Source organism: Centroberyx gerrardi, chromosome 21 (genome assembly GCF_048128805.1).
Source record: "Centroberyx gerrardi isolate f3 chromosome 21, fCenGer3.hap1.cur.20231027, whole genome shotgun sequence".
Lineage (NCBI taxonomy): Eukaryota > Metazoa > Chordata > Actinopteri > Beryciformes > Berycidae > Centroberyx > Centroberyx gerrardi.
Genome location: NC_136017.1, coordinates 11,500,881 through 11,527,900, shown reverse-complemented (window position 1 = coordinate 11,527,900; position 27,020 = coordinate 11,500,881). Strand labels below are relative to the sequence as shown.

The 27,020-nt window shown below is 43.7% G+C and overlaps 1 protein-coding gene across 8 annotated transcripts in view; it reads right to left on the bottom strand.

Moving 5' to 3' along the window:
* Positions 1–792: 792 nt before the first annotated feature.
* Positions 793–27,020, bottom strand: part of LOC139930566 (muscleblind-like protein 2a) — a 56,570-nt gene continuing 30,342 nt past the window's right edge. For 3 of the 8 annotated variants that reach the window (XM_071923763.2, XM_071923762.2, XM_071923761.2), the window contains 8 exons: positions 20,726–20,890; positions 19,251–19,454; positions 17,046–17,306; positions 13,317–13,370; positions 12,734–12,884; positions 10,675–10,710; positions 9,328–9,422; positions 793–4,952 (listed from right to left, as the gene is read on the bottom strand). In XM_071923763.2, coding sequence (XP_071779864.1) covers positions 4,938–4,952; positions 9,328–9,422; positions 10,675–10,710; positions 12,734–12,884; positions 13,317–13,370; positions 17,046–17,306; positions 19,251–19,454; positions 20,726–20,890 — 981 coding nt within the window. In that variant the 3' untranslated portion in view covers positions 793–4,937. Of the gene's footprint in view, positions 4,953–9,327; positions 9,423–9,503; positions 10,711–12,733; positions 12,885–13,316; positions 13,371–17,045; positions 17,307–19,250; positions 19,455–20,725; positions 20,891–27,020 lie in introns of those variants that run through there. The other 5 variants (XM_071923764.2, XM_071923766.2, XM_071923765.2 and 2 more) reach the window with 5 other exon arrangements.

Below are 27,020 nucleotides of genomic sequence, written 5' to 3'. Positions count from 1 at the left end.
ACAGTAAGCATGTGTCTTATTAAATCCATTCAAAATAGTGGCATTGATCACCCCTCATATACTGTACTCCATTAAATGTTCCACTGCACTAAGTAGCCTGATATTGAAAAGATTTAATGGAAATGAAAGTTTGCATCACCCATTAAGCCACAGCCGATTCATGTTTAAGATCGGCAAAACTCTACTTCTCAAACAGCTTGGCCATACTCAAATACAACTATTTAGTATTCAGTAGCCTTAACAACTAGTCATAAGTCACTATGCATTTGAGTCTACTGACCATAGATGTAAAAGTTGTTCTAATACCCCTGCAAGCTGCTACAGAATATAATATGCTTTTTAATCTCTTGTATGGAGGCCTCCTGTATACGTTTTGGGAGGTGGTTCCCAAAGTGGGGTTCAGGGTCCACTGGTGGTCATTGGGGTGGTTCCAGGGCATCCCCAAGTAAAATTAGGACTATTCTAATTTCACTCCCTGGATGTTAGCACAATGAGAGAATATATAAGGATGAATGCTTTGATCAGATTTGACCATCTACACTGTTTACCTCATCTACAGTACAGACAGTTACAGAATATAATCCTGTCCTGTATCTGTAGATATATATCAAACAACAAAAATGTATTTGGGGGTCCTTGATATGAAAAAGCTTTAGGGTCTGCAAATATTGCTGACTTGCACTTTCCCCCTTTTCTCCTTGATGCAGCAGAACTGTGACTGTGACTGTATAAGGGACAAAAACTTCACCTTAAGTAAGAACATTAAAGGTCCACACGTGAAAAAATTCCTTTAATTTTCTTTATTTCTTTCTTTCAATAGATTTTACACTATCTTGCTGGAACCAAAGAAACATTTGACTATAGAAACATAAAATAGCACAAAATATATGCAAAAAGAAAACATTGAAATTGATTACATTGAAACTATAAATCCAATGAGGGTCTTGTTGTCAATTACGATTTGTTTTTGTCTTTACATTGTAGGTAGGATACACTGCAACAATGATGGCACAGGCAGTCACAATTCATAACCTGCAGTCCCCAGTGTAGTGCCCTCTACTGGCTAAAGCTGTCAATAACAAGCTGCGGGTTGGGTTTCCCAGAAGACCTTGCCTGCTAAAAGCATCTTTGTTCCATTGTAAGGTAATGGGACAAAAATCATCTCAGTACAGATTTGGGAAACCTTGCCCTAACCAGGCATAGAGACCAATGACTGCTCACTGTGTTGCAGTCAATCCTTTTGGCCTTGCAATGAGAATCTAAAACGTTTAAAAAAAGAAAACATATTTTAGATATAAAGATATATATTTGAAATGAAACTGAGAAGTCATTTGAGAAGAGAGACCAGTTGTACAGTCTTTCTTTAATATATTTCTTAAGAGCTCTTAAAAACGTAAAACCTTAAGCACGATGGACTCAAGATAAGGCAAAGTGTTTGGATAAGCTGAGTCTGCTCAGTTGACCAACTGCTCAGAAAGTGCTTACATTTTCTCTTTTTTTTTTTTTTACCATCAGTCAGTCATTGCCAACACATTTCAAAAAACATTACATCTCAAGAGGATTCCATACACAAGGGCATTGTGGGTCACCAAATGAGGACATTTTGTGTACAGACATTTTTTCTGTTTTTCAACTAGAAACATTCAGTACGTTATCATTTAGTAAGAAAAAAAATATTTTTTTTTCCCATGCAAGATGCTCAATTAAAGTATTTACCGGTAGTAACTGGTTGTGATTGATAAACAGAATTACTGTACTACTAGGGTGCAGTAACCTCTAAACCCTTATGGAAATTAAAAACAGATGACATCTTTAAACAATATGAAAAGTGCAATCCTTAACTCTAGTGATACATACGCCTCGAATAAAATGTCTCAGTGTGGAACCATGAGGTCCTTTGTCAGGGGAAGAGTTGTACATCTGAACTTATTAATTTATAGATTATTTAGTTCTTTTATATATATAATCTATGTAACATTGATGACTTTATATCTATTTAAGTGTTACAGTTACAGCTCTATACAGGCTGTTATTTGCTAATGAAAATATTAGGTCATTGTCATAATCTCAATGAAGAATAAGAAATGTTCATATCTTCTTTACAATCTACCTTGTGTACAGTGTTCTAGCAAAAAGAAAAAAAAAATCAACTTAACAATGTCGTTTACAAAAATACCGAACTTTAGTAATTGCAACTTTTGGTTGCCACAGCAACAACTTAATATTGTTATGAAATACTATTATACTAGAGTGAAAAGTACATCTTTTTTGAAATTTTCTTCTCTTTTTTTTTGGTAAAATGTCATCTATACAATAAACATTTTTTTTTTCAACAACACAAGCAACTCTATAGCTGTGCTCATTACTGCAACACCATGATCCGAGTCGATGAGAAGGCAAGAAAGATCCAGTAGCTTTCTATTGGTGGATTCATTTTTTTAAAATCCCACCCCCTGTTCTTGTGCGACTTCTCATTCGCTGACCTGACTGGTTAGACCTTGAAGTGACCAACCGTGCAGAAACGCAGCACAGCTCAATAAATTACATTCATTTCAAAATAGAATAGTTTACAACATTGTTTTGACTAAAATTTGACCAAGAGTAACATAAGATAAATTACAACAAAATATAACTTTTACCACCGTCCACAATCAAATATTACATACAAACCGTAATGCATGTGAGGAAAACCAAAGTGAATGAAACCAAAATGAGAACTTAAGAGCGAAGCCCTGTGCCGCACCCTTAGTTCAACCGAGGGTATGATTGTGGATTGTCTATGTTAATCAAGCACCATGAAAATACATCAGAATTTTGATAGGAGAATGGAAAATAAGATTGTTTAGTATCACATGAGTTAAAACACGCGTTCATAAAAACACATTAGCAAATAATAAGAGGGTTGGTCTAAAACGATATAATAACAGGTTTTTTACGATCTTGGCTAAAAACAACTGATTGTTCTGGAGGTGGGGGGGCGGGACGGGGCGGGGTAGGGGGGTCCAAACATACCTTGATAGTACACACAACACAAACTTTAAATAACTTTGAATACATTTCTAGAACCATGAATATAAACTCTCAAAATAAGAGACACTTTACATACATTACAGTTTACAATACATTTGTTTTTTTTTTTTTTTGTCTCACTCACGTTCCTCATGTAAACTACTCAAACCATGGTAAGAAACGATGGTACACCGTGAAAGTCACCAAACATTCTACAAAGCTATTTTGATTTGTCGTTTTTGTTTTTGTCTCTTTTTGTTTTTTATCGAGTTAGATAAAGTCACTTGTGATGTTGATGGACAGTTAACTAGAAAACTGTGTCGGGACTCCGATAACGGTACGTGAAATGTGATGCCGCTCCCAAAAAGTCCATGCCGCTTTTGACAGCTTCCGCGTTAACCGACCAGCGTGTGTGTTGTTTTTCGTGACTTTTAAAGTGATACACTCCGGATGCATGTGGTGGTGTGTATGAGCATTTTTTAGGCACTTCTACAGTTTTCTCAAATGGAACAGGATTATCGGTGATAGCAGGGTTGGACAGGACAACCGACGGTCACAGATAGCCCTCCAGTCAAAGTTCAAGTCATCTTTTGCTTGACGAGGATCGTCAAATGCACCGTTTTGTGTGAGTCTTAGCACTTAAATCCCCCCCCCTCCCCGAAACCGTCCTGCCAGGCCTGGTGTTGCCGTCCCCTGGCAGACCCCCCGCTTGAAGTCCCAGTCTGCCGGCAGACCATCAGTCTCCAGAAACATACTTGAACACACACACGCACGCGCACGCGCACACACACACGCACACACACAAGGCTTGGTATGTCTGGAACTAACCCACAAGCTTTATTAAGCCCTTGGCACAGACCCGAGCCTTTAGGCTTTTCGGTAATGGCCACTACTATCTTCTCCCAACACTGAGCACCGTCCTCCCCTGTCCCAACCACATGCACAAATCCACACACCATCTATCCCACCGCTCCTAAACAGAAAACTGAACCCAGCACCAAAACAAATAAAATTGGATAGGGGGGGATGGGTGGGGGTCTTATTTGCTTTCCGAGCAACTCGGGCAATGGCAAAACAAAACAAAACAAAAAGCATTTCGCTGGATGTTAGAATGTGCAGGTCGATTCCACCAATCAGCTCCCACCGGTTTGCGAAGACGACGTCAGTTTGGCGAGATGTTTCCAGCGACGGAACGTTGGCAGGGGCTGCAGAGGATGAGCTTTATCATGGCATCTTTTACCGGTGGTTGGGGGGGAAGCGGAGGGGCCGCGGCGGGAAACCCTCGCAAGGACAGCCGCATTAAGAAAACATGAGCCTGTCTGCCCCAAGGACAGTCGGCTTTGCAGGGAGGAAAAAAGCGAAAGACCGCGAAAAACAAAAACCCTCGAGCTCGCCATCCCTTGAAAGCGCCGGGTGCGTTGGTGCGGTTGTGCACGGGTTTTCTGTGACTCTTCCTGTTTTACATCTATCCCCCACTCCGACGGTAAGCACTATATTTCTCATATGGTGCAAATCAAGCATCTCTTCTTTTTTTTTCTTTTTTTACTACCAAGGGGATGAACGTTGTGCAGAGGTTTTTAAAACAAATATGAAAAGAGAGGGGACCCACGGTACTTTGAGAGAACAATTTGTTAAAATGACCTCACCGTCTCTATAGTGTGTCGGCTATGTATGTAGTACTGTACATAAGAATATTTTTGAAGTTTTTTCATGTTAATAGGTTTTTTTTTGTCTAGCAATACATATATGTCTTTTTTTTTCTGTGTGTATGTTACACCGGCACTGCAGTTCTTATGGTTAAATTGTAGTGTTACACTCTTAGCATGCAGGTTGCTGGACCTCTATGGGAGAGGTAAGGTAGTATTTACAGAGGGACTGTTTTGGGTTTCCTAGTGCAGCTTCATGACACTCCGTTCCTTTCCTGACGCTTACTTCAGGATGATCTGGAGGAGGGAGAGAGAGAGAGGAGAGAGAGAGAGAGAGAGGAAAGAGAGAAGACACAAGGAGAGATAAGTTTAGTTCACCTGTCAAAGGGAAACGTTTCTTAATTCACTAAGAAGCCATTCCGGTCAGAAGTTTATGTAATGTAATGTAACGTAAAATCTGCATTGCCATGGTTCGATACACACTCTTGTGATGGTGCATTTCAACTGAACGTCACAAACAAAATAAACGATGAGCTAACATGATACTGAGGCTAACTGATAAATACATGGAATATATATTTCTAATGCATGTGGTGTCTGCTTCAGACCTGGGTCAAATCCTTACTAAAGGATTTGTAAATCCTTTTTTGGGTTTCTTTTAGGCACCAGATGGGTGGGGTTTACCGCATAGGACAATACAATGTGTGCCAGAAAGTTTAGACAGTCACAGGGAAATGTTTGCCAATTAGTCAATTAACAGTTTCTGTGACACCATCGGAGTTGTCCAGATGCAGTAAACCCCACACATCTGCTGCTTTGTGCTGATAAGAGCAAATGCTAACAATTATTTACAAAATAGCATTTGACCCAGGTCTGTTCACCTCTGCATGTCTTCTCTTCAGAGGACTAATCTGCCACAAGAGAGAGAGAGCGAGACAGAGAGAGAGAGAGACAGAGAGAGATGAGTCTACAGGGGGGTGAGACAGGTAGAGGAGCTGCTGGCTGCCATCACGATGTTGCCACTGGCAGCAAGCCACCGCAGAACAAAGCAGCATGGCGCTTGTTAATGGCCAATGCCAGCAAAGGACAGAAGCCACTGGTCGCATCACACATCACAGAAGGTCGCCACAGTCGGAGTGTGTGTGATGTGCAGAAAGCCGGCTCCGCGGTTCAGTACAGAAATAGGAAAAAATATTATTTGCACATACATTTTTTGGTTCGGTTTGGGTGCCAGATGGGTGGGATTTGCCAGATAAGACAGTACACCCCACCCATCTGGCACTACAGGTGGGTAAAAACTAATGCTGAGAGTTATTTGCAAGTACTGTTTGTCCAGGATCTGGTGCAGTAATACCAGCAGCATGTTCCAGTGACACACACATGGGATAAAAAGGCAGCCCTGAAACAAGTGAGGGAGATAGCACTCGCAACAGTTAGATGGCAGATACTGATGATGTGGCTGGCTGAGTAACAAAGTGTGGTCGAAAACATAGTGGAAACACAGAGCGTACTGGACAATGGACAATTATGGTTTGAAAAATTGTAGATTTTCCATAGATTAATCATCAGATTGTGATTTTGAATGTATTGGATTTTGATGACTCAGTCTGTTAATAGTAATAAGAATAATAGTGTATAATAGTAATTCAGTGTCTTGCTCAAAACCACTTTAGCAAGGCAGTTGCTTACTGACTCAGGTCCTCCAATTAAAGAGCAGTATCCCTGTCTTATTCTTTCAAAATTTCAACAAACTATTTTCCCATCACTTCACTGCCAAACCTGATAACCTATGACCAACAATGCATGTAAAGTAATGGCTGGACATTGTTGTGGTGTGTATGTACTTGCGTATTCAGACAGTAGAGGGCACTACAACTTAACAATCTGTCCGGTGAGACCTGTGACGTTGTCGGAGAGGCTAACACTGTTAGCTTGGTTAATATGACCTGGGACATGGAACGGCGTGATTGGCTACTCCCTGTATTGTCAAAATGACAGACCGGGCTGATCAGAAGGTCATGGACTCTAATTAAGCAGACAAGAGCCTTATCGGCCTGCTGAGCCCCTCGACATGTCTGCAACGTCCTGCCCTCTGTGTGTGTGTGTGTATAAATCAGTGTTTCTCCTATAGTTTCCTTTATTAGTGGAGTGAAAAGACCTTTGAAACAGCATTTAGACCTTGTGATTCTAAAACTCTCCATTGAAATGTGAAGTTCTTTGAGTCAGAGTGGTCTCTATGGCCTCTCCTTTAGAGTAGGGGGCCCTATTCAATGATAGAAAAAAAATACACTGGTGCCAACACAAATGTTACAAAAGAGGAACAAGATTTACAACAGCACACCATGCCCATTTAATCCTCTTCACTACGTTCCACGCAGTTTGACATGGCTCAGGATATAGGTGTGCGGAGCCAGGTAACAGCTAGGGAGATGCTAATGGCTGATGCTAACCAGCTAGCATCAGCACAAACTCAGTGCCAATAGGATTTGGCTGGAAGCTAACATTTTGGGTGGAGGGTGTTTTCAGCAAAAACAATGAAGTAGATGATTAACAATAATGGTCCGGGTTTTTATTCTCAAATAGATAGGATGGGGATGAGGAGGTAGTCTGTGGTCGAAAGGCCTTGTGCTGTATGCAGCACAGCTGGCCATTTAAGGTGTTTACTGTGTCCTAGCAGGAAGGATCTTTAGTCGTGGAGGGAGAGACAGAGAGAGAGAGAGAGAGAGAGAGAGAGAGAGAGAGAGAGAGAGAGAGATGAGCAGACAGAGAGAGAGAGAGATGAGCAGACAGAGAGAGAGAGAGAGAGGAGGAGAGAGAGGGAGAGGGACAGACGGAGACAGACAGAGCGAGGGGCTGACGTCAGTGTTTCTCCAGCTCTTGTCCCACATGCATTTTTAAAGAGCAGCTCTGCTTCCTGCTGCTACTGCTGCTGCATGCCAATTACAGGAAGAGACGGTGACTCACAGGAAGTGCACGCACCGGCGGCCTGCGAGGGGCAATAAAGCAGGAGGTATCTGGCTGCTGTCTTCCTTAATGATGAGAGGGGAGGTCTCGGGGAAACGTTTTCACATTTGAGAAAGCGAGGCCAGAGGGGAACGTGGCACCGTCATACAGTATGAAGCACACAGCAGGATTAAAGTCAATTCACTCGCAGCAATTAGCAATTCAGAATTTAAAATGAACCTGTTATTCCTTGGCAACTGAGAGAATCCTTGCTCAGGTATTTCATTCAAGATAGGATATTTGAGGCTTTTAAAAAAAAACCCCGACCCTGGTGCCTTCATACAGGAAGAAGAAAGACCCCGAACCCTAACATGGTTTCTTAAGAGGAAGAGAGCTGGAACTGCGAAATAACTGGTTTTCTCTGTACAGTGAGGCTAAAGGACACCTTATGTAAGATGAAGTAAGGCAGTAAGAATCTAGCACTACACATCCTAACACTACACATCAAACAGAAAAGAGGTGACACAAAAAGGGATGAAACTTAGGGATTTTTGTCTCTAATAATAATAATAATGCATTTTACTTCTAACACACTGTTCTAAAGAAAATCTCAAACTGCCTCTATTCAGGTGTCTTGAATGTCCAAACCATTTCCACTCGCCCTCATTCAAATTCTGGCTATTGTGGGCAATTTGGGTCTGAAAATGATGGGCTTGTGGGCAAGTGAAATTTTCACCTGTGGACACACATCGCTCCCCTCATCTGTTCATCTGTGTGTACAGCAGAGCCCTCGAGGACCCTCTATGAAGAACTGGAAGGAAAATGATTGCCAACTGCGTGTGGCCAGAGGGCCGGCATTGTGCTGTGATTTCCAGGTTTAAAATGGGGCACACATGCGTCACTCTGGCATTCGGGCTCGGCCCCGCTTCCCCGGCTCCCGCTGACACACAGCGACGGGAGAGCTGGCTATCAGAGGCCATTTTTAGACGGCCCCTCTGATCATTTTCCCTGTCTCTGCTTCACCCTCACAAGCGCAGCCCAGAAACTGTTTCCTCACGTGATTTATTTGCCCCTTTTATCCCGCAACCAGGAAGAGGTAAGAAGGTGAAATGCAGGACAGGATCCAACATGGCGCCTGTGAGACTGTTGCAGACTGGCTGGAACTGCTGAGGTTTTGCTGCGGTAATTGTCTTTATGTATGCGCGTGAGTGCGTGTGCGTGTGTGTGTTTGCGCGCGTGAATGCGTGTATGTTTGCACGGCACACAAGCAATACAGATGACGCCCCTGCTGCAGATGGAGAGGCTTATTCGACAACAACGAGAAAGTGGAAAAATAAAACTTAAAACAGAACATGCAAAACAAAACCAGGAAGTAGTGCAACACAACACAACTACTACTTTTGCAAATGTGGGAGCTCTGAAGAAGTGCTTGTTGGAGTGGCTGGCGGGGCTCTGGCAGCGCTCGCTGAAAATGTACGGCATTTTGCAAGAAATACGATACAAAACAGACTGTACTGGCGCTGACTGGCTCAGGTAGCCCCTTGCTTCAGATTCTCGGGAAAACACCCACTCACAGGCTTTTCATGCCAGTGTGAGCTCGCCCGGTGCAGGCGGATGGATGTGGAGGGCCGGGCGTGGGCTCAGCTGCAGGTTAGCGCAGCTCACTATTAAGGCAGTACTTATTCAGAGCTCCGGGGACTGATGAAAGAAAGCTTTAAAAGGAGCAAACCTGATTGGCTGGTGCTGTTGCTGCGTAGGGGACACTTGTGGCAGGAGTTGTTGCTGCAGAGACAGTAGCAGGCGTAGCACTGTACATCATTGGGACTTTTTTTGAGGGTGGGAGAAGGGAGGTGGGGGAGGGGAGAGGGAGGAGGAGGAGGAGGAGGAGGAGGAGGAGGGGGGAGGGAAGGAGGTGGAAGCAATGGACAGGTAGGTGGAGCATTATGGTAACCATGGCAACAGTTGTGGTTTGTGTGTTTCGACGGTATCATTTGTTGTTGTTGTTGTTGTTGTTGTTGTTGTTGTTGTTGGTGGTGGTGGTGGTGGTGGTGGTGGAGGTGGAGGTGGAGGTGGAGGTGGAGGTGGTGGACGTTACAGAGAGCCAGCAAGCCATCGTTAGGGTTACACCGGCAGATGGCATGCAACCATTCACAATGCAAAGCAAGGAAGAAAGAAAGAAAGAAAGAAAGAAAAAGAGAGCATGGGAGAAAAAAATAACAAAAAAAACAAGAGGAGAGAAGCTGATTACAATCACAAGTAAGGAAATTTAGACGGAAAATCAGTTTGCTGTTTTCCCAGAGAAGTTGAGGAGCACAGGAGACGAATTTCAATGAATCGATTGCCGAGATTTTTGGCAGTAGGGATGGGAATTTTGACTTTTTCACTGCCATTTAATCTAAAAGTATCTAGTCGAAGACACCAAAAACATGCAACTCTGTCAAGATCAGACAACAGAGATGACTTCATGTACATCAAATTGAGTTAAAATGAGTTTTGTTCAGTGTTCTACCATCGACTAGTGTATCACCTGTCGATTACCCGATTACCATTCCCATCCCTTGTTAGCAGAGACAAAAGCTCTAGCAAGGCGGTTCAAATAATTTCTCTGGGAAACTGATTTAAATTTCCTGATCAACACAGCACAGCAAACAGACAATATCTAGCCTACAGCTGAAGGACAGATAAGTTTAGGAGTACAGTCTGCAGTATCTTGACCACACTAATGACATTTTAATCATTAATACACTGGGTATTAGCAAGAAAAAAGGTAAATAAGAAAACAAGAAGTTCAAGGCCCAACTGAAAGCCAACTCCTTTCAGGTGATACAAAGTGGACATGAAATGTGTGTTTCAGATCAATATCCCAGCCTCACCGGACTGAAGGAATGGACAGTTGGCTCAATTGGAAAACTGAATTTCTTACAGCACATTTTGAAACGTTTCACAGACACAAACAAGCGATGACCTTTTGTGTCACCTGCAAGGGCTGCGGATGTCGCCCACTCATCCCGCTTCCCCCCCCCCGCCCATCTATATCAAAGAGTGTGTGAGAGAACAAGGGAAGGTCAGGACCTACCAAGACTGCTAGCAGGAGTCATGCACAAGACTGACCCTGTGTGGCCATGCAGTGGAGAGAGAGAGAGAGAGAGAGGAGAGAGGGAGAGAGAAAGAGAGAAATGGGTTAATTGAGAGGGAGGAGAACAACAAGGTTAGACAAGGCAAAAAAAGCTTGGAGATTTACTGTTAAAACCAACATGCCCAGTTGATAAGAGTCACAAGCTCAGCTGCTACTGTTACAGCGGTGCGGTCAGCCACTTGTGGATGCCATACAGTGAGTAGAGGACTTCTATACAGTATTAGTGGTACAATATTGTTTTACATACAGTTGCAGCCAAATTAAACACAAAGCAAACTGATGTATCTGATCTGAGGCTTTGTGGCCAGGTTCAGCATGCTGCACAGCTGCTTAAACAGGTTTACTACTCCACCAGCAGCCAAAATCAACTTTTAACACTTGACTGCTTGAAAAAAAAAAGATTTTGAATGCATTTTCAAAATTTCTTGGACATGTATACTTTTAAATGGCCACATGAACGCAATTAAATGGCTGCAACTAGTACATTTGTGTAATGCAAGACTAATTTTGACTGATACATTGATTTTGATTTGAGTGTGGGAGTGTACAGTACTGTCACACATATTAACAAATGAGTCATTTCCAGGAAAAGAGAGAGAAGACTAAGTGGGGAGTATAACAGAGACAGGAGAAGTTAGGGGCTGGGAGTTGAGGAGGTTATAGAGCCGAACAGCAGCATCATGCAATGTCAGCACAACGATCTCATCACGCTTCCCGCCACATTTGGGTCGAATAGTATTTGCAAATGGTTCTTGGAATTTGTTTTAACCTGCTTAGACTAGCAGATGGGTGGGGTTTACTGCATTGGAACAATTCAGATAAGTTGCCAGTCACATAAAAATATTACATTAACCTTCAAACACTCTCCTGTGATTGTCTAACATTGTCGGCGCTCATTGTTTTGCCCTACGTGGGGGGGATACCCCACCCATCTGGCACTCCAAGCAGATTAAAACAAACGCTAAGAATTATTTGCAAACACGACTTTGACCCGGGGCTGCTTCCCACACACAGATACAGAGAGAGAGAGGGAGGGAGGGATGGAGGGAGGTAGAGGGGCTGTCAGGCATCACACACCGCAGAGAGACAAAAAGAAGAGGTAGAGAGATGGAGGGAGCGGGGGATAGGAGTCTCATCCTCGTGACTCAACGCGGCCAGAGGCTAATGCATTAGCTGCAGTTAACTCATTTAGTAGGTAACCCGAGGGGGCCCAAGCTACTGTTAGTTTCTATGTGTGAAATAGACAGCGAGAGCGTTTTGTTTGGGGGGGGGGAGCAGCACAGAACTAAAGGGGAATACGGGAACAGGCCTGAATTAATATGGGAAAATTGGAACAAAATCACTTTTTTTAAATGGGATTTTTTTCCAATATCGATGTCTGTCAAGAAAGATTAAATAGACGCCAAATAGGCTGCTCACAAAATGAACCATTATTTTCTTCAAAAGGATTATAGTTTTTCTTCATGTTCTTTCCCCCCCCCCCAAATTGGAACCTAAACCTGGTTCTAAATATCTTTCTGTTGCACACAACCTGGCTCGTTCTGCTCCTCTTTATGCCTGGGCGTTAAAACGGCAGGTGTATCATAAGCCAGGTGGCGATATATCAGCCAAAAACGATCGTCTTTTATTCCTCTGATCAAAGCCTATTTGTCCCTCTACACTGCCCTTCCACCTGGCAGCAATTACATGTTTATATAGGCAGGCGCTAGATCAAAGTTTAGGGATGGCATGGTGAATAGTTGAAGCGTTATCACACACGATCACATCAGAGCTCCATTTGTGCGTCATTCAAATTAATTTCCTCTTGGAGAAAAAAAAAAGATTCTAACCCATAAACTAAAAAAAAACCCAACATTACTGATCATGACGTTCTCTCACTTAGAGATGAGAAACTCCCGAAATCCCTCGGCATACTAGAAGATTAGCTAAGCGCATTCAGTGTGTGTCTGTGTGTTCCTGTGTTGTGTGCGTACATACAAGTATTTCGATGTGCTCTTACCTGTGGGAAAGAAAGCGGGCTGCTGGAGCTGTGCGTTGGCCAGAGCCTGCTGGTAGTGCAAAACACTGGGGTTGAACAGGGAGCTTGCCCCGTTGCTCTTCTCAAGTGCTGGTCTCTTTGGTAGGGGCTGGAGGACGCCGTGGGGGAACGCCTGGCCGGGGGAAGACGCACAGTAGAGGGAGAGGAGATTTTAACTGTATAATTAGAGACGTCAACACTGGCACTTTTAAATCTGTTATTTGGCTATGCACAGCACAACAAGGTAATAATGGAAACTTGCTGTAACTATCACAAGGACAATGAGGAACTACACCATAGCAAGGCAATCATCAACAATACACTTAGGAAAATAGTGTGATAACTGGAATTAATTTAACATTACGTTGTAGTTGTTAATTAAATCAATGTACAGTACACTACAATCCATAATTGCCACTGGTGATTATTAATGGCGTAGAAATACATATATTTACAGTGTCTTACAGGGTTTCACAAAAACAAAAGAGCCAACTTAAATTTTGTGAGTGGCTACAGTACAATTAAAGAAGCTACATGCAAAGCAAAAGGTGAAAGGTCAAAGTACCAGGTCTACAGTTGCCTCGAGGGGTCGCTTCATTGCTTTGGCAGTCGACTGAGTCTTTAATTAGCAGGCAGCGAGCACATGATGGCAGTGGGCCAATGGGATTCAAGCGTATTAACATACAGGTAACAGCAAGCAGAGGTGCGTCATGGGGGACAGCATTGCATTGTGGATAGGTGAGAAGGAAAAAAACAAAAACAAAAATAATCTGAATGCAAGTATACCACATACAAAACAATAGGCATGCACATAAACAAAAAATTGTTTTGTTTTGTTTACTTTAAAGAAACATTGCTACTTTTTGAATTAGTACAAAAGCAAAAAAGCATCTACATTAACCTTTGGTTAAAAAAAGCAAGATTCTATGATGTACTTAAAACTACTGGGAAAGCATTTTAGTAGTAACGTAAACTATTTCTGAACAAGAAAATCAAGTCTTTTAACATCTACGCAACAACAAAATGTAGTAGGGTAAACACAATTGATACTGACTATAGATATTGGGCTGAAACCTTACATGAGATCTGAACAGAGGTTCTCTGCAGATTTCAAAGTAGGATATTCAGCCAAAACTACAGTCCTGTACACACACAATAATTACAGTGCTGCTTGGGTACTCTCTTTTTTTGGGCCTGTTCAAAAACAAAAAGCCTGAGAAGTGACTTAAACAACCACAACAGACTGGGATGTGAGTGACCTCTGACAAGAGCCTCTCGAGTTATTTAGCCCTGCCCTCACAACTGGCTGCAAGTACTGGACACATTTGTGTGGGCAGGTTGGAACTACAGATAAACACTATTACATGTGAGAGACTGATGGGGTGCTGCCACCCTCGTGTCAGGTACAAGAAGTAGCCCGACATTTTAGCAATCACATCATTTTCTGTAGTGGTGTCGCTTCACAACGTGGCATCTCATCTAGTGCTTGATATAAGTGACAAATCCTCAAACCAATACTGCACCATGAGGGAATGTGTTAGTGTGATCAATGAACTCGGGGAAGTGACACAGTGTGAGGTGACAATATCTTAGTCATAATTAAATCACAGAATGTGGAGCTCTGTTTATTCTTATATTCCTCCTAGATCCAACTAACAGATAAATACGTCTTACTTTAAAATCTAGGGGCAATTAAATAACACACTCAATACGGAGCCAGCCTAGCGGGGTTAACGTTAAGCTTTATCACTAAATGTTAGGTGATAATTTAAGCTTCCAGTTTTATTTCAAGTTATGTTTTCATTACTCCAAGTTACTTTTGAATGAAACATTTGATGGCATTGCTGAAAGAAAAAAAAAAAATGACAGATGTGACGAGCATAGCACTTAAGGAGCCCATGCACAAGCCTCTTGCTTCATGTATGTGGATTTTCTAGCGGTATATCCTACTAAAGAGCAACAATGCATCGCCGATGTACTGTAGTGTTAACAGACTGAAACATTATGGTTAGTTCAAATGGGAGATGGTCTATTAAACTGACATGAAAAGCAAAGATGACTGCATTCGACTTGCAATGAGGAAGAAGATCACAGCATGGCAGGCAACAGATAATGTGGCACAGTAACAACATTATATTAACACTAGAATCTTCTCACTGCAGCTGTACCAGTTAATATATAATCTTATCTGCAATAAACTTCAGTCTGGGGCAAAGCCTATTTGTTTTAGATTACAAAAAAAAAAAAAAAAGTGAATTATGGATAGTGATACTATCTACTTGAAGCAGTATAGTATAAAGTCTTTATGGGCTTTGCTTTGATAAAAGCGCTTCAGTATACACTAAGGGCTGAGAGAAAATTGGTTTAAAGGTGCTGACTAAACAACTCTTTGTCCTAAGGTTAACCCCCCCTCACCTCTAGCGCAGCTCATAACTGTTAAGTGGTAAACTGAGAATTGGGTCATAAAGTAGATAAACTGGGTCATATGAGAAACAAAGGAGCATGGAGTATGGGAGTGTGAGGACAATGCGCTAGCAAGGTTGGCTCCGACTCCGACTGTTGTTTGACGGTGCGTTGTTTACCTCATATGGAAGCTGTTCTGCTTTTCAGAGTTGTTTTAAGGCACGCAGTGCACCTTTAAGACAACAGCGCTGACAGTTCAGCGTCAGGTTATAACGACTTGGGGTCTCAGGCTTTCTTTTATTTATGCATGTTCCATTTTGCTGTTGAGGTTTTCCTGTTTTTATGCAACTACCGTTATGTGCGCGGACAACCTGTGCTTACAGTCACCTTATCACCCGCACTGTGGACTTGTGGAGGAAGGACAGGGAGAGCAAGCAGCAATGGAGCAAGCCAATGAGAGGTATGTGCAACGCGAAAAGCATGCCCATGCCATGGGGGAAAAAAGTCAGTCAGCACATTGGCGCAGTAAAAGGCGTGTGAGTGCAGCAGCCAAACCACCATTCAAAAGAAGCCACTCAGAGCCTAGGGGAGGGTGGGGCGCAGCCAAGACACACCATCTACTGCCAAATCCTTCTGTCTTTCTGTCTGTCTGTCTGACAGGCTGTCTGTCCATCTATCTGTCTGTCTGTCTCTCTTCCTCGGCTCGTTGGGAGGATTTTTCCATCTAAAGGCAGAGGAGGGTAAACCCCACCCATGATGTCACCCTCGGCCACACGCTCTCATCCATCTCTCTGATTCAATTTGCACTGATCTGCAGAGAGCCGCACTTATCATTGAGAGCAGAGGGGGTGGGGTGTGGGGGGGGTGGGCCAGCACATTGTCTTTGTATGAACCAAGGGCATTGGAAAATAAAAGGGGACTGCGGCGAGATAATAACAGATTGTTGTGGCGGCATTATACTGATGCGTTTAGGTCTCACTAAACCCTGTTTATTGTATACAATGGCCTCACTTTGGGATGAGTATTGTTAGTGAATTGTATACGGGAGTCCACTAGAATAAACCAGCAAAGGTGGGTATGTTTTATACAGTAATAAAGCAGTGCTCCACATTTTATGTTACTGTGGGTGTCAACAAAAACAGCATGTTATTTGTTGTGCATATTGTTACCACTGTGATTTGTAGTTACATCATGTGTGTTCACTGAGCCTATGTGTGGTATTAAATGGATATCATTGTTAACTGGTACAAAGTTGCTCAAATTTGATCTCTAAACCTCAACTTAATTGAAAGACACAGGGGCCATGATTACAAATTGCAGCGCAGTGAGTGTGTGGCTCCGGTCAATTAGTTCCGCTACTAAATTACTGCTAGTTCATACTCCTGGACACATAACCTATCGGCAATTCAAAGACAGTCTGTGCTTTGTTTGAGTCAGGTAGCAGTACCAAGATAACTAGGTAGAGGCAGCTTTGTACCAGAACCCCTCTACTAATATGTATCTTCATTAGAGTGTGAATAAACAGAGTGTACATAGTGTGTTTACTTGCTCTTCCGCTACCGTAAAACCTCCAATAATAACACATCAGTTCATTTGCTGCAATATAAAAGCCTCCCAGGCTATTGCAAGAAAAAGTCCAAGCGTTTATTGGAAGTTTCATGGTATATAGATATATAGGCCCTATCAACTAGCCTTGTTATCCCATCCAGACCTTACAAGCTCTTGCTTCTTATTGTCAGTCTGTTCTGAAAAAGGAGAGAACTCATGAGATCTGGATGTTTACCAACCAAGACAAAGTATGTATGTATGTGTGTGTGTGTGTGTGTTTCCTGGCTTGCTCTACCACTCGGTGTGGGCAGTAGGTAGGGAGGTTGCGGTGCTGCGCTCTCACCATGGCTGCAGCTGCGGCTGCGGCTTGCGCAGCCACGGCTGTCTGGTTGGCCTGGTGTTGGGCGGCCTTGATCTTGGCCTGCAGGTGGGCCGGGGGGTGGAAGTACTTGCACTTCTCGCGGGAGCAGCGGCTCTTGATGTAGTCCATGCAGACGGTGACCGTGTTGTCACTGGTGTCGATCATGGGGCTGTCGCTGGGGTGAGCGAAGCGGCAGTCGGTCTCGCCGCGGGCGCAGTTACCCCGCTGGAACTCACGGCAAACCTGGGAGCGGGAGAGTCGGACAGGCATACAGACACACACACACACACACACACACACAGAGAGGTAGACAAACAGACACAGATGTACGCATGCAAAAAGAAACCACGGAAGCCAACACACACACAGACACACACACAGATAAACTGTGAGCGCTAGTCTTACAGTAGTATTACAGCTAGTACTACAGCAGCTATTACAATCAGGGTTTCTCATCTACTGGCAACAAGTTTCAGCAAAGTTTCAGAGCTTCGGATATGTATTAAAATACTGCATGAATAGCAGGCCAACAAGCCTTTCAATCACCATGTAACCAAAATAGCCATGTGTGCCAAACCCAAATGATTCTGGAATCGCTGAACCAGTTAGTGTTCATCTGTTCAGAGTCATGGGCGTAATCACAGGAGGACCTGCTTGTCACTTGCAATCTGGGACTGAGAGGCACACACACACACACACACACACACACACACACACACAGAGCGTGTCCACATACACCTCACTAAAGCACACATGCCTCACTAAAGCACACACACACATATATACAACAACATGAGTGCACGCACACACATGCTGGCTTTGTGTGGGAGTGTGTACGTGTCTCAGAGGGATACTGTTTCATTAGAGCCAACTTCGTTCAGTTGCTAAGTGATAGCTCTCCCGGAGAAAAACACATACAGGCACACACCTACGCATCACCTCCAGGTCTTGGGGAGATTATTGTTTATCTTCATAAATGTAGTGGAAAAAAACCTCCCCTTTATACGCTCTTTCACAATTACCGAGCCATTCTCATTCAGAGGAGACGTGGTTTGCCGGAGGGCAGATGGAGATAAGTTGAAGTTGTTGTAATTGCCCCACTCCAACTGTAGCAGTCGAGCAAATACCACAGTAGATACTGAGCAACATTAAAATTGAAATCACTGTAGTTTCATGCAGTCTCTATTTTGGGAGGCTCGTGTTTCTGATACATGTCATGTAGCCTTAATCACTTCTGTAAGGGATAACGCATAAACAGGCGTGCGTTAACTGATTTTCAAGGATAATGCTGAGGTAAAGCACTGGCCGACAGTAACAAGTGTTGACACCTCAAAGCATATCATCCTGCTTATACCATGTCTGTTTGTCAAAGATAAAAAAGACTTCTTCTCTGAAAATAAAATAATTTTTGCCTTTGTTCTCAAAACGAATAAATGCTACATCTATAGACAGAGAACTTCTTTGCTACCTCTATCTTAATGTAATGAAGATATCTGGTGGTATAAATGACTTATTGTCATACAATAGTGAGAGAGAGAGGATCACAGTTTTGTGGTTACATTGTAAAATGAGACCAAACATAATTTTTATGAGCCTGAATTGTTTAGCTGGGTATTTTGAAGGCAACCTGAAAATCCAATTCTTCAAGTCATTAATTATTTGCCAGTGAAACAGAATGCTCAAACAAACCCAGAGTATCCATTCAGGTCGTGATATAATTTATACAACAGATAGTTTCATCCAAGAAATCAGTTCAGAGGTCAAAGATGTGTTCTAACTGAGCTGAGAATTCCCATAAAGCCGTGCTTTATTGGCTGCTACGCCAACTCTTGTGATAACCAGGGAGCTAGTTAGGGATTTTTATTGTTTTTCCTGCTTGCTTTTTATGTTATGTATATACACTCCTTTGAAGAAAACTCTTCAGACAGTACACATGTACTGGTAACTATTGTATAAAAACCCATAATACCCTTGAGGACATTTTTCACTGTAATTATGCTCTGGTGCTGCAAACGATACTCGGCTGCATCTTGTACGGATCGCACAACCATTGTACCCATAATCACAGTGAAGAACGCCCTCTCGAGTATTACTGCCTTCATGATACTTGGCGAGCTCAGAGGGAACATTAGCTATGATTGGCCGTCAAGCTTGTCTGAGAGGAAGAGTTGTGATTGGGTGGTTCACCTCCAGCTTGTCGGTGCGCAGCAGCTTCTGACTGGAGGAGGAGCCGGCGGTCACGGAGACGGGCGGGCTGCCGGGGACGATGACGGGCGTGCTGGGCAGGATGTCGGTGGGCACCAGGCCCATGCTGTGGGACATGGGAGTCAGGTAGGGCGTGTAGCTCAAGCCCGCACTCGAGCCCAGGCCCTGGCTGACTGGGAACGTCTGCTGTGGACGGACAGGAGAGAGAGTTTACTAACAGCATCTCTCCTCATTTTACCAGCACCTTTAACACTGTCATGGCTGCACTGTTAGACTAGACAGACTGCATCAATATTTGGGTAATGCGTGTTAATGACTTGTAAGATTTAGATTCATTTCTGTCATTCTTTTGGCATATTTTTCAATTTAACATTCTTACTTGTAGCATAATTAGAGTTTTAGAGTGACTTTGGTGGCTGAAAAGAGAGAAATATGTAGAGATGGAAGGAGGAAGAGATGGTGAAAGGGCAAAGACGTAAAGCGATGGATGGAGGGAGGGACAGTGGGAAGTGGTGGGTGAAAATCAAAGACAGCGATTGTGGAAAGTGGTGAGTGAGAAGGGATGCGGTTAGAAAGATGAGAGGGAGCGGTGGTGAGAAGGTGTGACAGGTAGAGGGAGAGGGAAAAAAAAGGGATGGGCTTGAGTGAAGGAGAGAAGTAGAGAGGGAGCAAAGCGGGGACGGAGAAATAGAAACACTAAGGGGAGTGAAAGTTTAGATAGAAAGGGGGAACAAGGAGAGATAGAGACAGAAAAGAGTTTGGGATTGTTTTAACCTTTATTTATCCTGGGAAAGTTTGCTGAGCAAGCATGTTCTTTTTCAGCAACGCCCTGCTTTACATTGATGCAGTTAAACACATTCACACCTGGCAGCTGCCCAGTACAACCACAGTCTACTGTTGGCTGCCGAGCAATTCCGAGAGAACCGCTGGGGGATTAAGTGCTTTGCTCAAGGGCATCTCAACAGCTCTTGTGGGAGGGGAAAAGTGTGACAGCCGGTGAGGTAATTTGACAACAGGCAAACGGGACGGGATAGATAACAGAGAAGTAACTAATAGAAACCCGTATCAACGTAAAAGACTTGTCATATTTTCCCAGTGAATCATTCACTCCTTGTCAGTCAGAGCTGGCGCCGGGGCCACAACACTGAGAGAAATGATACTGGCATGAAGGCTAACTGCGCTCAAAACAAATGTACTTTTTAGTAAATCCATGATGTCAAAACATGATATTTATACAGCATAATAACCCCTCAAAACACACAAATATGAAATGAGTGATATATTGTAATAAGTTGGATATACTTAAAAAGCTGATGCAACTTTTTGAGTTAATGTGTTCGAACGAGAACTCTGCCCGTCTTTTTACAGTGCAGCACAACAACAGAGTTCACTGCTATTTTTCTAGTGAGTCATAGGCATTGCCAGTCAATTCCCACAGCGGCGAGGCCAGCACTAACCACAGGTTGCATGGTGGTGCCAGGGATCATGAACTGCATCTGTTGAGCCAACATGGCGGCTGCTGTCTTCTGTTGGATCAGGTTGTTTCGCCCGTTAATCTCCAGCTGGGTCTTCAGGTGAGCGGGCGGGTGGAGGTATTTGCAGTTCTCTCGCGTGCATCGGCCCTGGGCGAAAGAAAGAAAGTGGAGAGAGTGGGAGGGGGGGGGGGAGAGGCAGCGAGAGAGAGAGGGGGGAGAGAGAGAAACAAACTCATTAATAGCCCTGTTTGAGAAGAACTTGAAGTCTCTGATCAACAGAATGAAGTCAGATTAGACGCCGCAGACAAACAAACATAGCTATCTTGAAATAATGAACGTGACTATGAATAGGCTCCGTCTCTGCCTGAGGACAGGGCAGATATCTGGGCACTGACTGTAACACGGACTCCAAAACATCAAGTGCTGAAGGGCAGCATACATATTCATACTTAGAGAGTGTGAAACATGGAAAATAATGTGAGGTACACATCGAGGAGTGTTTGTGTTGACCCGGTGGGGGCAGCAGATAGCTGGCTAGCCCGCTGTTCGGAGCAGAAACATTGATATGAAAGATAAATAACTATCTCTGACATTAGCACTGGCTGGTTTGCTAGCTAGCTACCTCCAGCCCTACCAGGTCTCGCTCCCGCCTGCCTCATGGACACACTGACCAGCCAGTATTCAATGCTAAAATGGAGACCAGGGAGGCAATCATAGACAAAGGCTAGGGCTCTTGCTCCAACGGCAGCAGTAGTTAGCTAACTAGCCATCTGCAGCACAACTGAATCTCTGTGGCTTTTCGATGCGCATGACATCCAGTATTCTGTGTGGAGATGCAAATGTAGGGTCAGTGGGGTCAGGCTTACGGAGGCTCTGGTGGATGGAGGCAATTACACTGTCAACCCAGAGGCTAATGGCAAGCACACAATAATCCAATATGGATTTCTCCTTGCCGGCGCTTATTGCGATGAGGGTGGGTGGAGGAGAGAGGAGAGGTCAGGAGGGAGCGACAAAGCGAAGGGCAGAGTAGAGTGTTGGAAAGGAGATGAGAGCAGAGGGGGGAAAAAAGGAGAGGAGAGGAGGAGGTGGGCGAACAGGAGCGGTATCAAATAGTACAGAGGGGAGAAAGCAGGGGAAGGCAAAGGAGAGAAAGGGCGGAAGAGAGGAGGAGAGGGGGGTGAAGTGGAGAGGAGCGTCGGGGCAAACGCGAGGGAGGGCGAGAGGAGAGCGGAGGTAAGTGTGAATCAGTCCAGCATGAGGAAGTCTGCTGTCTAGTCCAAACACCTCTCACCTCCACCAGAGTGCAGGGGCGGCAGAAAAAGCCATAACACAGTGGCCTGATTAGCAACGTGTCATTTCCCTGGTCACATGAGGAAATAGGACAGCTTTTCCTACTGCCCACACAGTGATGGGACATGACTGAGTAGATTTACTCAAGTATGGTACTCAAATACCATTTCAAGGTATTTTTTTGGCACTGATTCATGATATTGAAGCGACTGTCTATACAACATGTCTCCAGGCAGAGGCTGTCTATCTCTGCCAGTCATATTCATAACATATACACTAATATGAGCAGTCTGGTGGGTGCAATGACCTGTATTACATTAAACAGGGTAGACAGGATTCTAACAGGGTGGTGTACTGAGTAGAGACACTGCCGTTCAACCAGAAGATCCAGGTCCAAGGCCCTGTGTTGGCAAGCATCCGCCCTGCGAAAGTGTCCTTGAGCAGGACACCAAATCCCTACCAGCTCTAGCTGTTCTGTAGCTGAGCCTGAGCCGTGGAGGGAGCGAGCGGAAAGAAAATTTCCCTACAGGAATCAATAAAGTATTACATTATTCTTCCTACTATTCTAATTAAGGAGCTTAGCACGTAACTGATGGAACACATCCCACGGATCATGATGTAAATGGATAAAAGCATGATGAATTATTTGTGTTAACACAAAGCTTAAAAGCCAAGACTGTCATTCACGTTGCTATAGGGAGCCGAGGTGTCTAGTCGATGTGTTATAGTGTATACTGCCATCCTTGTTGGACCTTGTTTTTCTATGTCAGGCATGCAGGCAAACAGAGCAGAACTTTTAATCAAGCAGAGGCTGGAGATGTAAGCCTGGCTACCGGTGTAAATAGCCACGAATCATCAAAATGAAAATAACTAATAAAACCCAGCTGTTCCTCTCTTCCTGGCTGATATTAAAGACACCCCACAGAGCATCAAACACAATATAGGTATTGTTATAATTAATTTTCTTTCAACTAAGTTGAAGCACAAGCGAGTTTTGCCACAAGGGATAATATTATGTCTATAGATATTAGAGGTTTCTTTGTCATTTTTCTTTTAATATTGAAACCACACAGAGATCTTAATTAGGGATTTGTTTACTTTTGTATATCCTTGTGAGACACACATGATTACAGCACAAGTGTCAGGGAGAAAGCTAGACATTCACAGAAACCGTAGAGCAGCTTGGTGAAGGGCAGGACTCAGGCAGGACTGAACTCCACACATTGGTGTCAAAGCTGTGGCGAGCCATCGATAGCCCTCCTCCCACGGTGTATACACACACACACACACACACACACACACACACACACACACACACACACAAGAAATCACACCTGCCCACGCGCGCATACCAAATCACACCTCACAACAAAACATGCACATAAGCATCACAACGGCCCACACACATGGGTGCAGGCATACATGCACAGACTGTCTCTCTCTCTCTCTCTCTCTCTCACACACACACACACATGCACACACACACACACACATACACAGAGCTCTGTTTAGCACTGCCCAAACCAGAGGAATAATGTTAGCACTGCGCCTCCCAACCAAAAACCTCAGAGGTGTCAAAACTAATCAAAGCCTTTTGCGCTGATACTATGGCGGCCAAGGCGTGTGTGTGTGTGCGTGCACGTGTGTGTACATGTGTATATATATACGTGTCTTGTGTGTCTGTGTGTGTGAGAGAGAATGTGTGGGCAGGTGTAACTGTGCATGTGTGTGTGTGAGAATATGTGGGCGGGTGTGACTGTGTGTGTGTGTGTGTGTCTGAGATTTGGTGCTGAAGCTGAGCTCTGGACAGCGTCCCAAACTGAGACTGAGCCCTGCAGGGTAGCAGGGCAGCATCACCATCACACCCTACAGAGATCACAGACACACACGCAGACGCATAAAAAGACGCATGCACACAACGACACATATGCACGCAAACACACCCAGACACACGCAAACACACAGACCAACATTCATACACACACTCACCACTCACTCTGTCAGTTATCTGGACTTGTCACATAAAGTGAAGGCATTACCTCCTTTTTTGCACCCTATTCACTTAATCTATAGCCTGTGGGTGATACATGCTTTCTGCAATGGCTCGTCATTATTCCCCATTTGAAGTGATGAGGTAAGTGGTGGTGAGGCTACTTGGGAGAGTGTTTCATTACGCACCAGCGCCACCGCACTAAGTGCAGGCCTTGGACTCACAAAACTTTCTCCTTTTCATCCTGTCAAACCTTCGAGAGCCATTTCTCACTGATGTTTTTACAATCTATCATGGCATTATGGCTGATCTTTGCATAAGTTATGCTTGGTTTGTTTTCAGCCTTTCTTTCTTTCTATCTTAAAGTAGAGTTGAAGGGGGCAAATAAAAGAAGTACTTCCTCTAAAGTTGTCATGATAACCAGATTTTGATAACCAGATTTACAATACTACTTCAATACAGCTGCGAAAGATTGAATTCAACATTGAATTCTATACACGCTCAATACTTTAACTGAATTTAATTTAATTTCAACGTCGCCTCCAGAGGGCGTATATGTGTGGACAAGGAGGAGGAGGAGAAGAAGAAGAACTAAATTCAACTCCACCCAAACTGGCCGACAAAACCGGTGCCAGGAGCGAAATGTGGAACTATTTTGCATATAGAGTCGACCAAGACGGACATCCAACCGACATCAAAACCGCTATGCAAAAGTGTCTGCAAAGCTGTCCAAGTCAAGAATGGTAACACATTACTTAGTGGTTTTTCTTGTTTACCATGTCATAATTCTGGTACTGTGACAACACTAAGTTCATAACACCATGGGTTGGAAAGAGGACACATGAGTTAAGGGGTCAAAGGTTACTTACAACACATTAGGAATTAATAACACACACATTTAATGTGTTATTCACACTGTCTTATACTAACTCTTAGGTCTGGGAATCTTAGTGTCTAACAGTGAACAAGAATATATGAATGGGTGATATTCTTTGGGGGTAAAAAACATTAGGTTGTGCACAAATAAACAAATTAGTTCATTCAGAAGAATAACAGCTGTGTTCAGATAGTGTAGAACAGACCTTCGGATTATCACCAAGTGACAATATATGTCTTGGCATACACACATAAAAGCACACGTATATATACACACACACACACACACACACGCACAATGGAGCATTCATCTAACTCAGGAAGGTGTTAATTTATTGGTACTGAGCACAGCAGTTAAAAAGCTTTCACCCACATAACTTCTCTCTGATTAGCTCTGAGTAAAGGTGAAAGTCTAACATCTGCTATACCGTAGATGTAATCTGTGCTTTAATAAAACATGTTATGGCCCATTGCGAGAACTGTGCAGGTAATAGTGATGGGCATATGCGGCAATTACAGTATCTTTGCAGAGTGCTATTAATAATAATGATCATCAACAGAGGTTCCTAATGGGCCCTGGCTGCAGTTTACGATACCTTTTCCCTGCAACGTTTAGGGATTCGAGGCACACAGGATGAGGTAAGGTCTGTCGACACAGGCAGCGTTGCATCACAGATAAAAAGGGGAGTGCTTATGGCTTTCGCTTTAAGCCCGAGCGAGGAGGGGGTCCACCTGACGCGACGATGACGGTGCTAAAAAAGCAGCGCACGTGACCGATGACAATGCCATGCCATCGTCTGGTCTCAGACCCTTATCTCTTTGAGAGGGTACCAGACACACACGAGCGCACACACAGAGCAAGACACACACGCACAGACTGGGCGCAGTGTGCCTTCTGTCTAAGCCACCCACTCGGAGCAGAGCAGAAATCCATTCATCGCGGGCATCGCCTCCGAGCAGCCGTTTATGAAAAGGAGCTTTGAAAGCTCCAAGGCACCTCTGTGATTCGCGCGCCAGCCACCGATGTGTAGCCATAGCTACACAGTTAAATTATACCTTTCAGCAGTGTCGCTCACATGGCAACCTCTCATTGTAGGCCGCACCGTTGCCCTCGTGCACGTATGAAATGCTATGATCCATGCTGTGGGATACGCTAATAACAGCTTTGATTCAGATTGGATAATTAGCTCTTTGCATCGCACTGAACAACGAGTGACAATGAAGGAGAGATCAAAGATGAATTAACGGTTATTTTCCCTTTAAATAGATCCTCTGTCCAAGAGCTTATGGGACGAGACGTTACTGCCGGCACGCGCTTCCAAATCCCCAAGGCTATTGCTTACAAGATGCTGCTTATTGTTTGACAAGTTTCCATGCTGTAGTAGTGTCAATAAAAATAATAGAAGCAGTGTCAAGGCTATCACCTACAAGATACTGCTTATTGTTTGACAAGTTCCCATACAGTAGTAGTGTCATTAAAACTGTGTTTTACATTAGGGTGGATCCAGGAGGGATGGGGATAAACACAGCTAATTTCATAAACAGATTAGGATTATACTCACTTAACCCATTGAGGCTTGCTCACTCCCTTTATAGTCCTAGTAATTAGGGCCTATTAGTTGCTTCTATTCTATTAAAAAAAAAAAATCTGCTTGGCCCTTATTTCTGTAGGTCTCTATTCTTGAAGATGCATAAATATGGAAAAAGGAAATGTTAGTCTTTTTACCTACTCTGCTGTTTGGGTGCTGTTATTTTGACCTGTGCCTTCCTTATTATTGGCTGCTGCATGTTATGTTATGAGATACATGAACTTAACCTTATTCTGCTGTTTTGAGTTGCTCTGGATAAGAGCATCTGCTAAATGCCTAACTGCAAAACCCCAGGCGATGAGGAGTTTACATGCATCAAATCTTGGCAACCTTGAACTTTTAATGCTGTTTATCCTTGTCTTCATGTGCGGCATCGAAGAAGAGATAAATTCATTTTCCTCAGCAATCCACTTATCGTGCTCCAAATCAGACATGGGGACACAGCACTCCCTCGACAAAGCCTTTGGCAAGGAGAGAGAAAAAAAACACATTTACCACAGTCAACACACTGGCATGAGAACACAAAACGCAA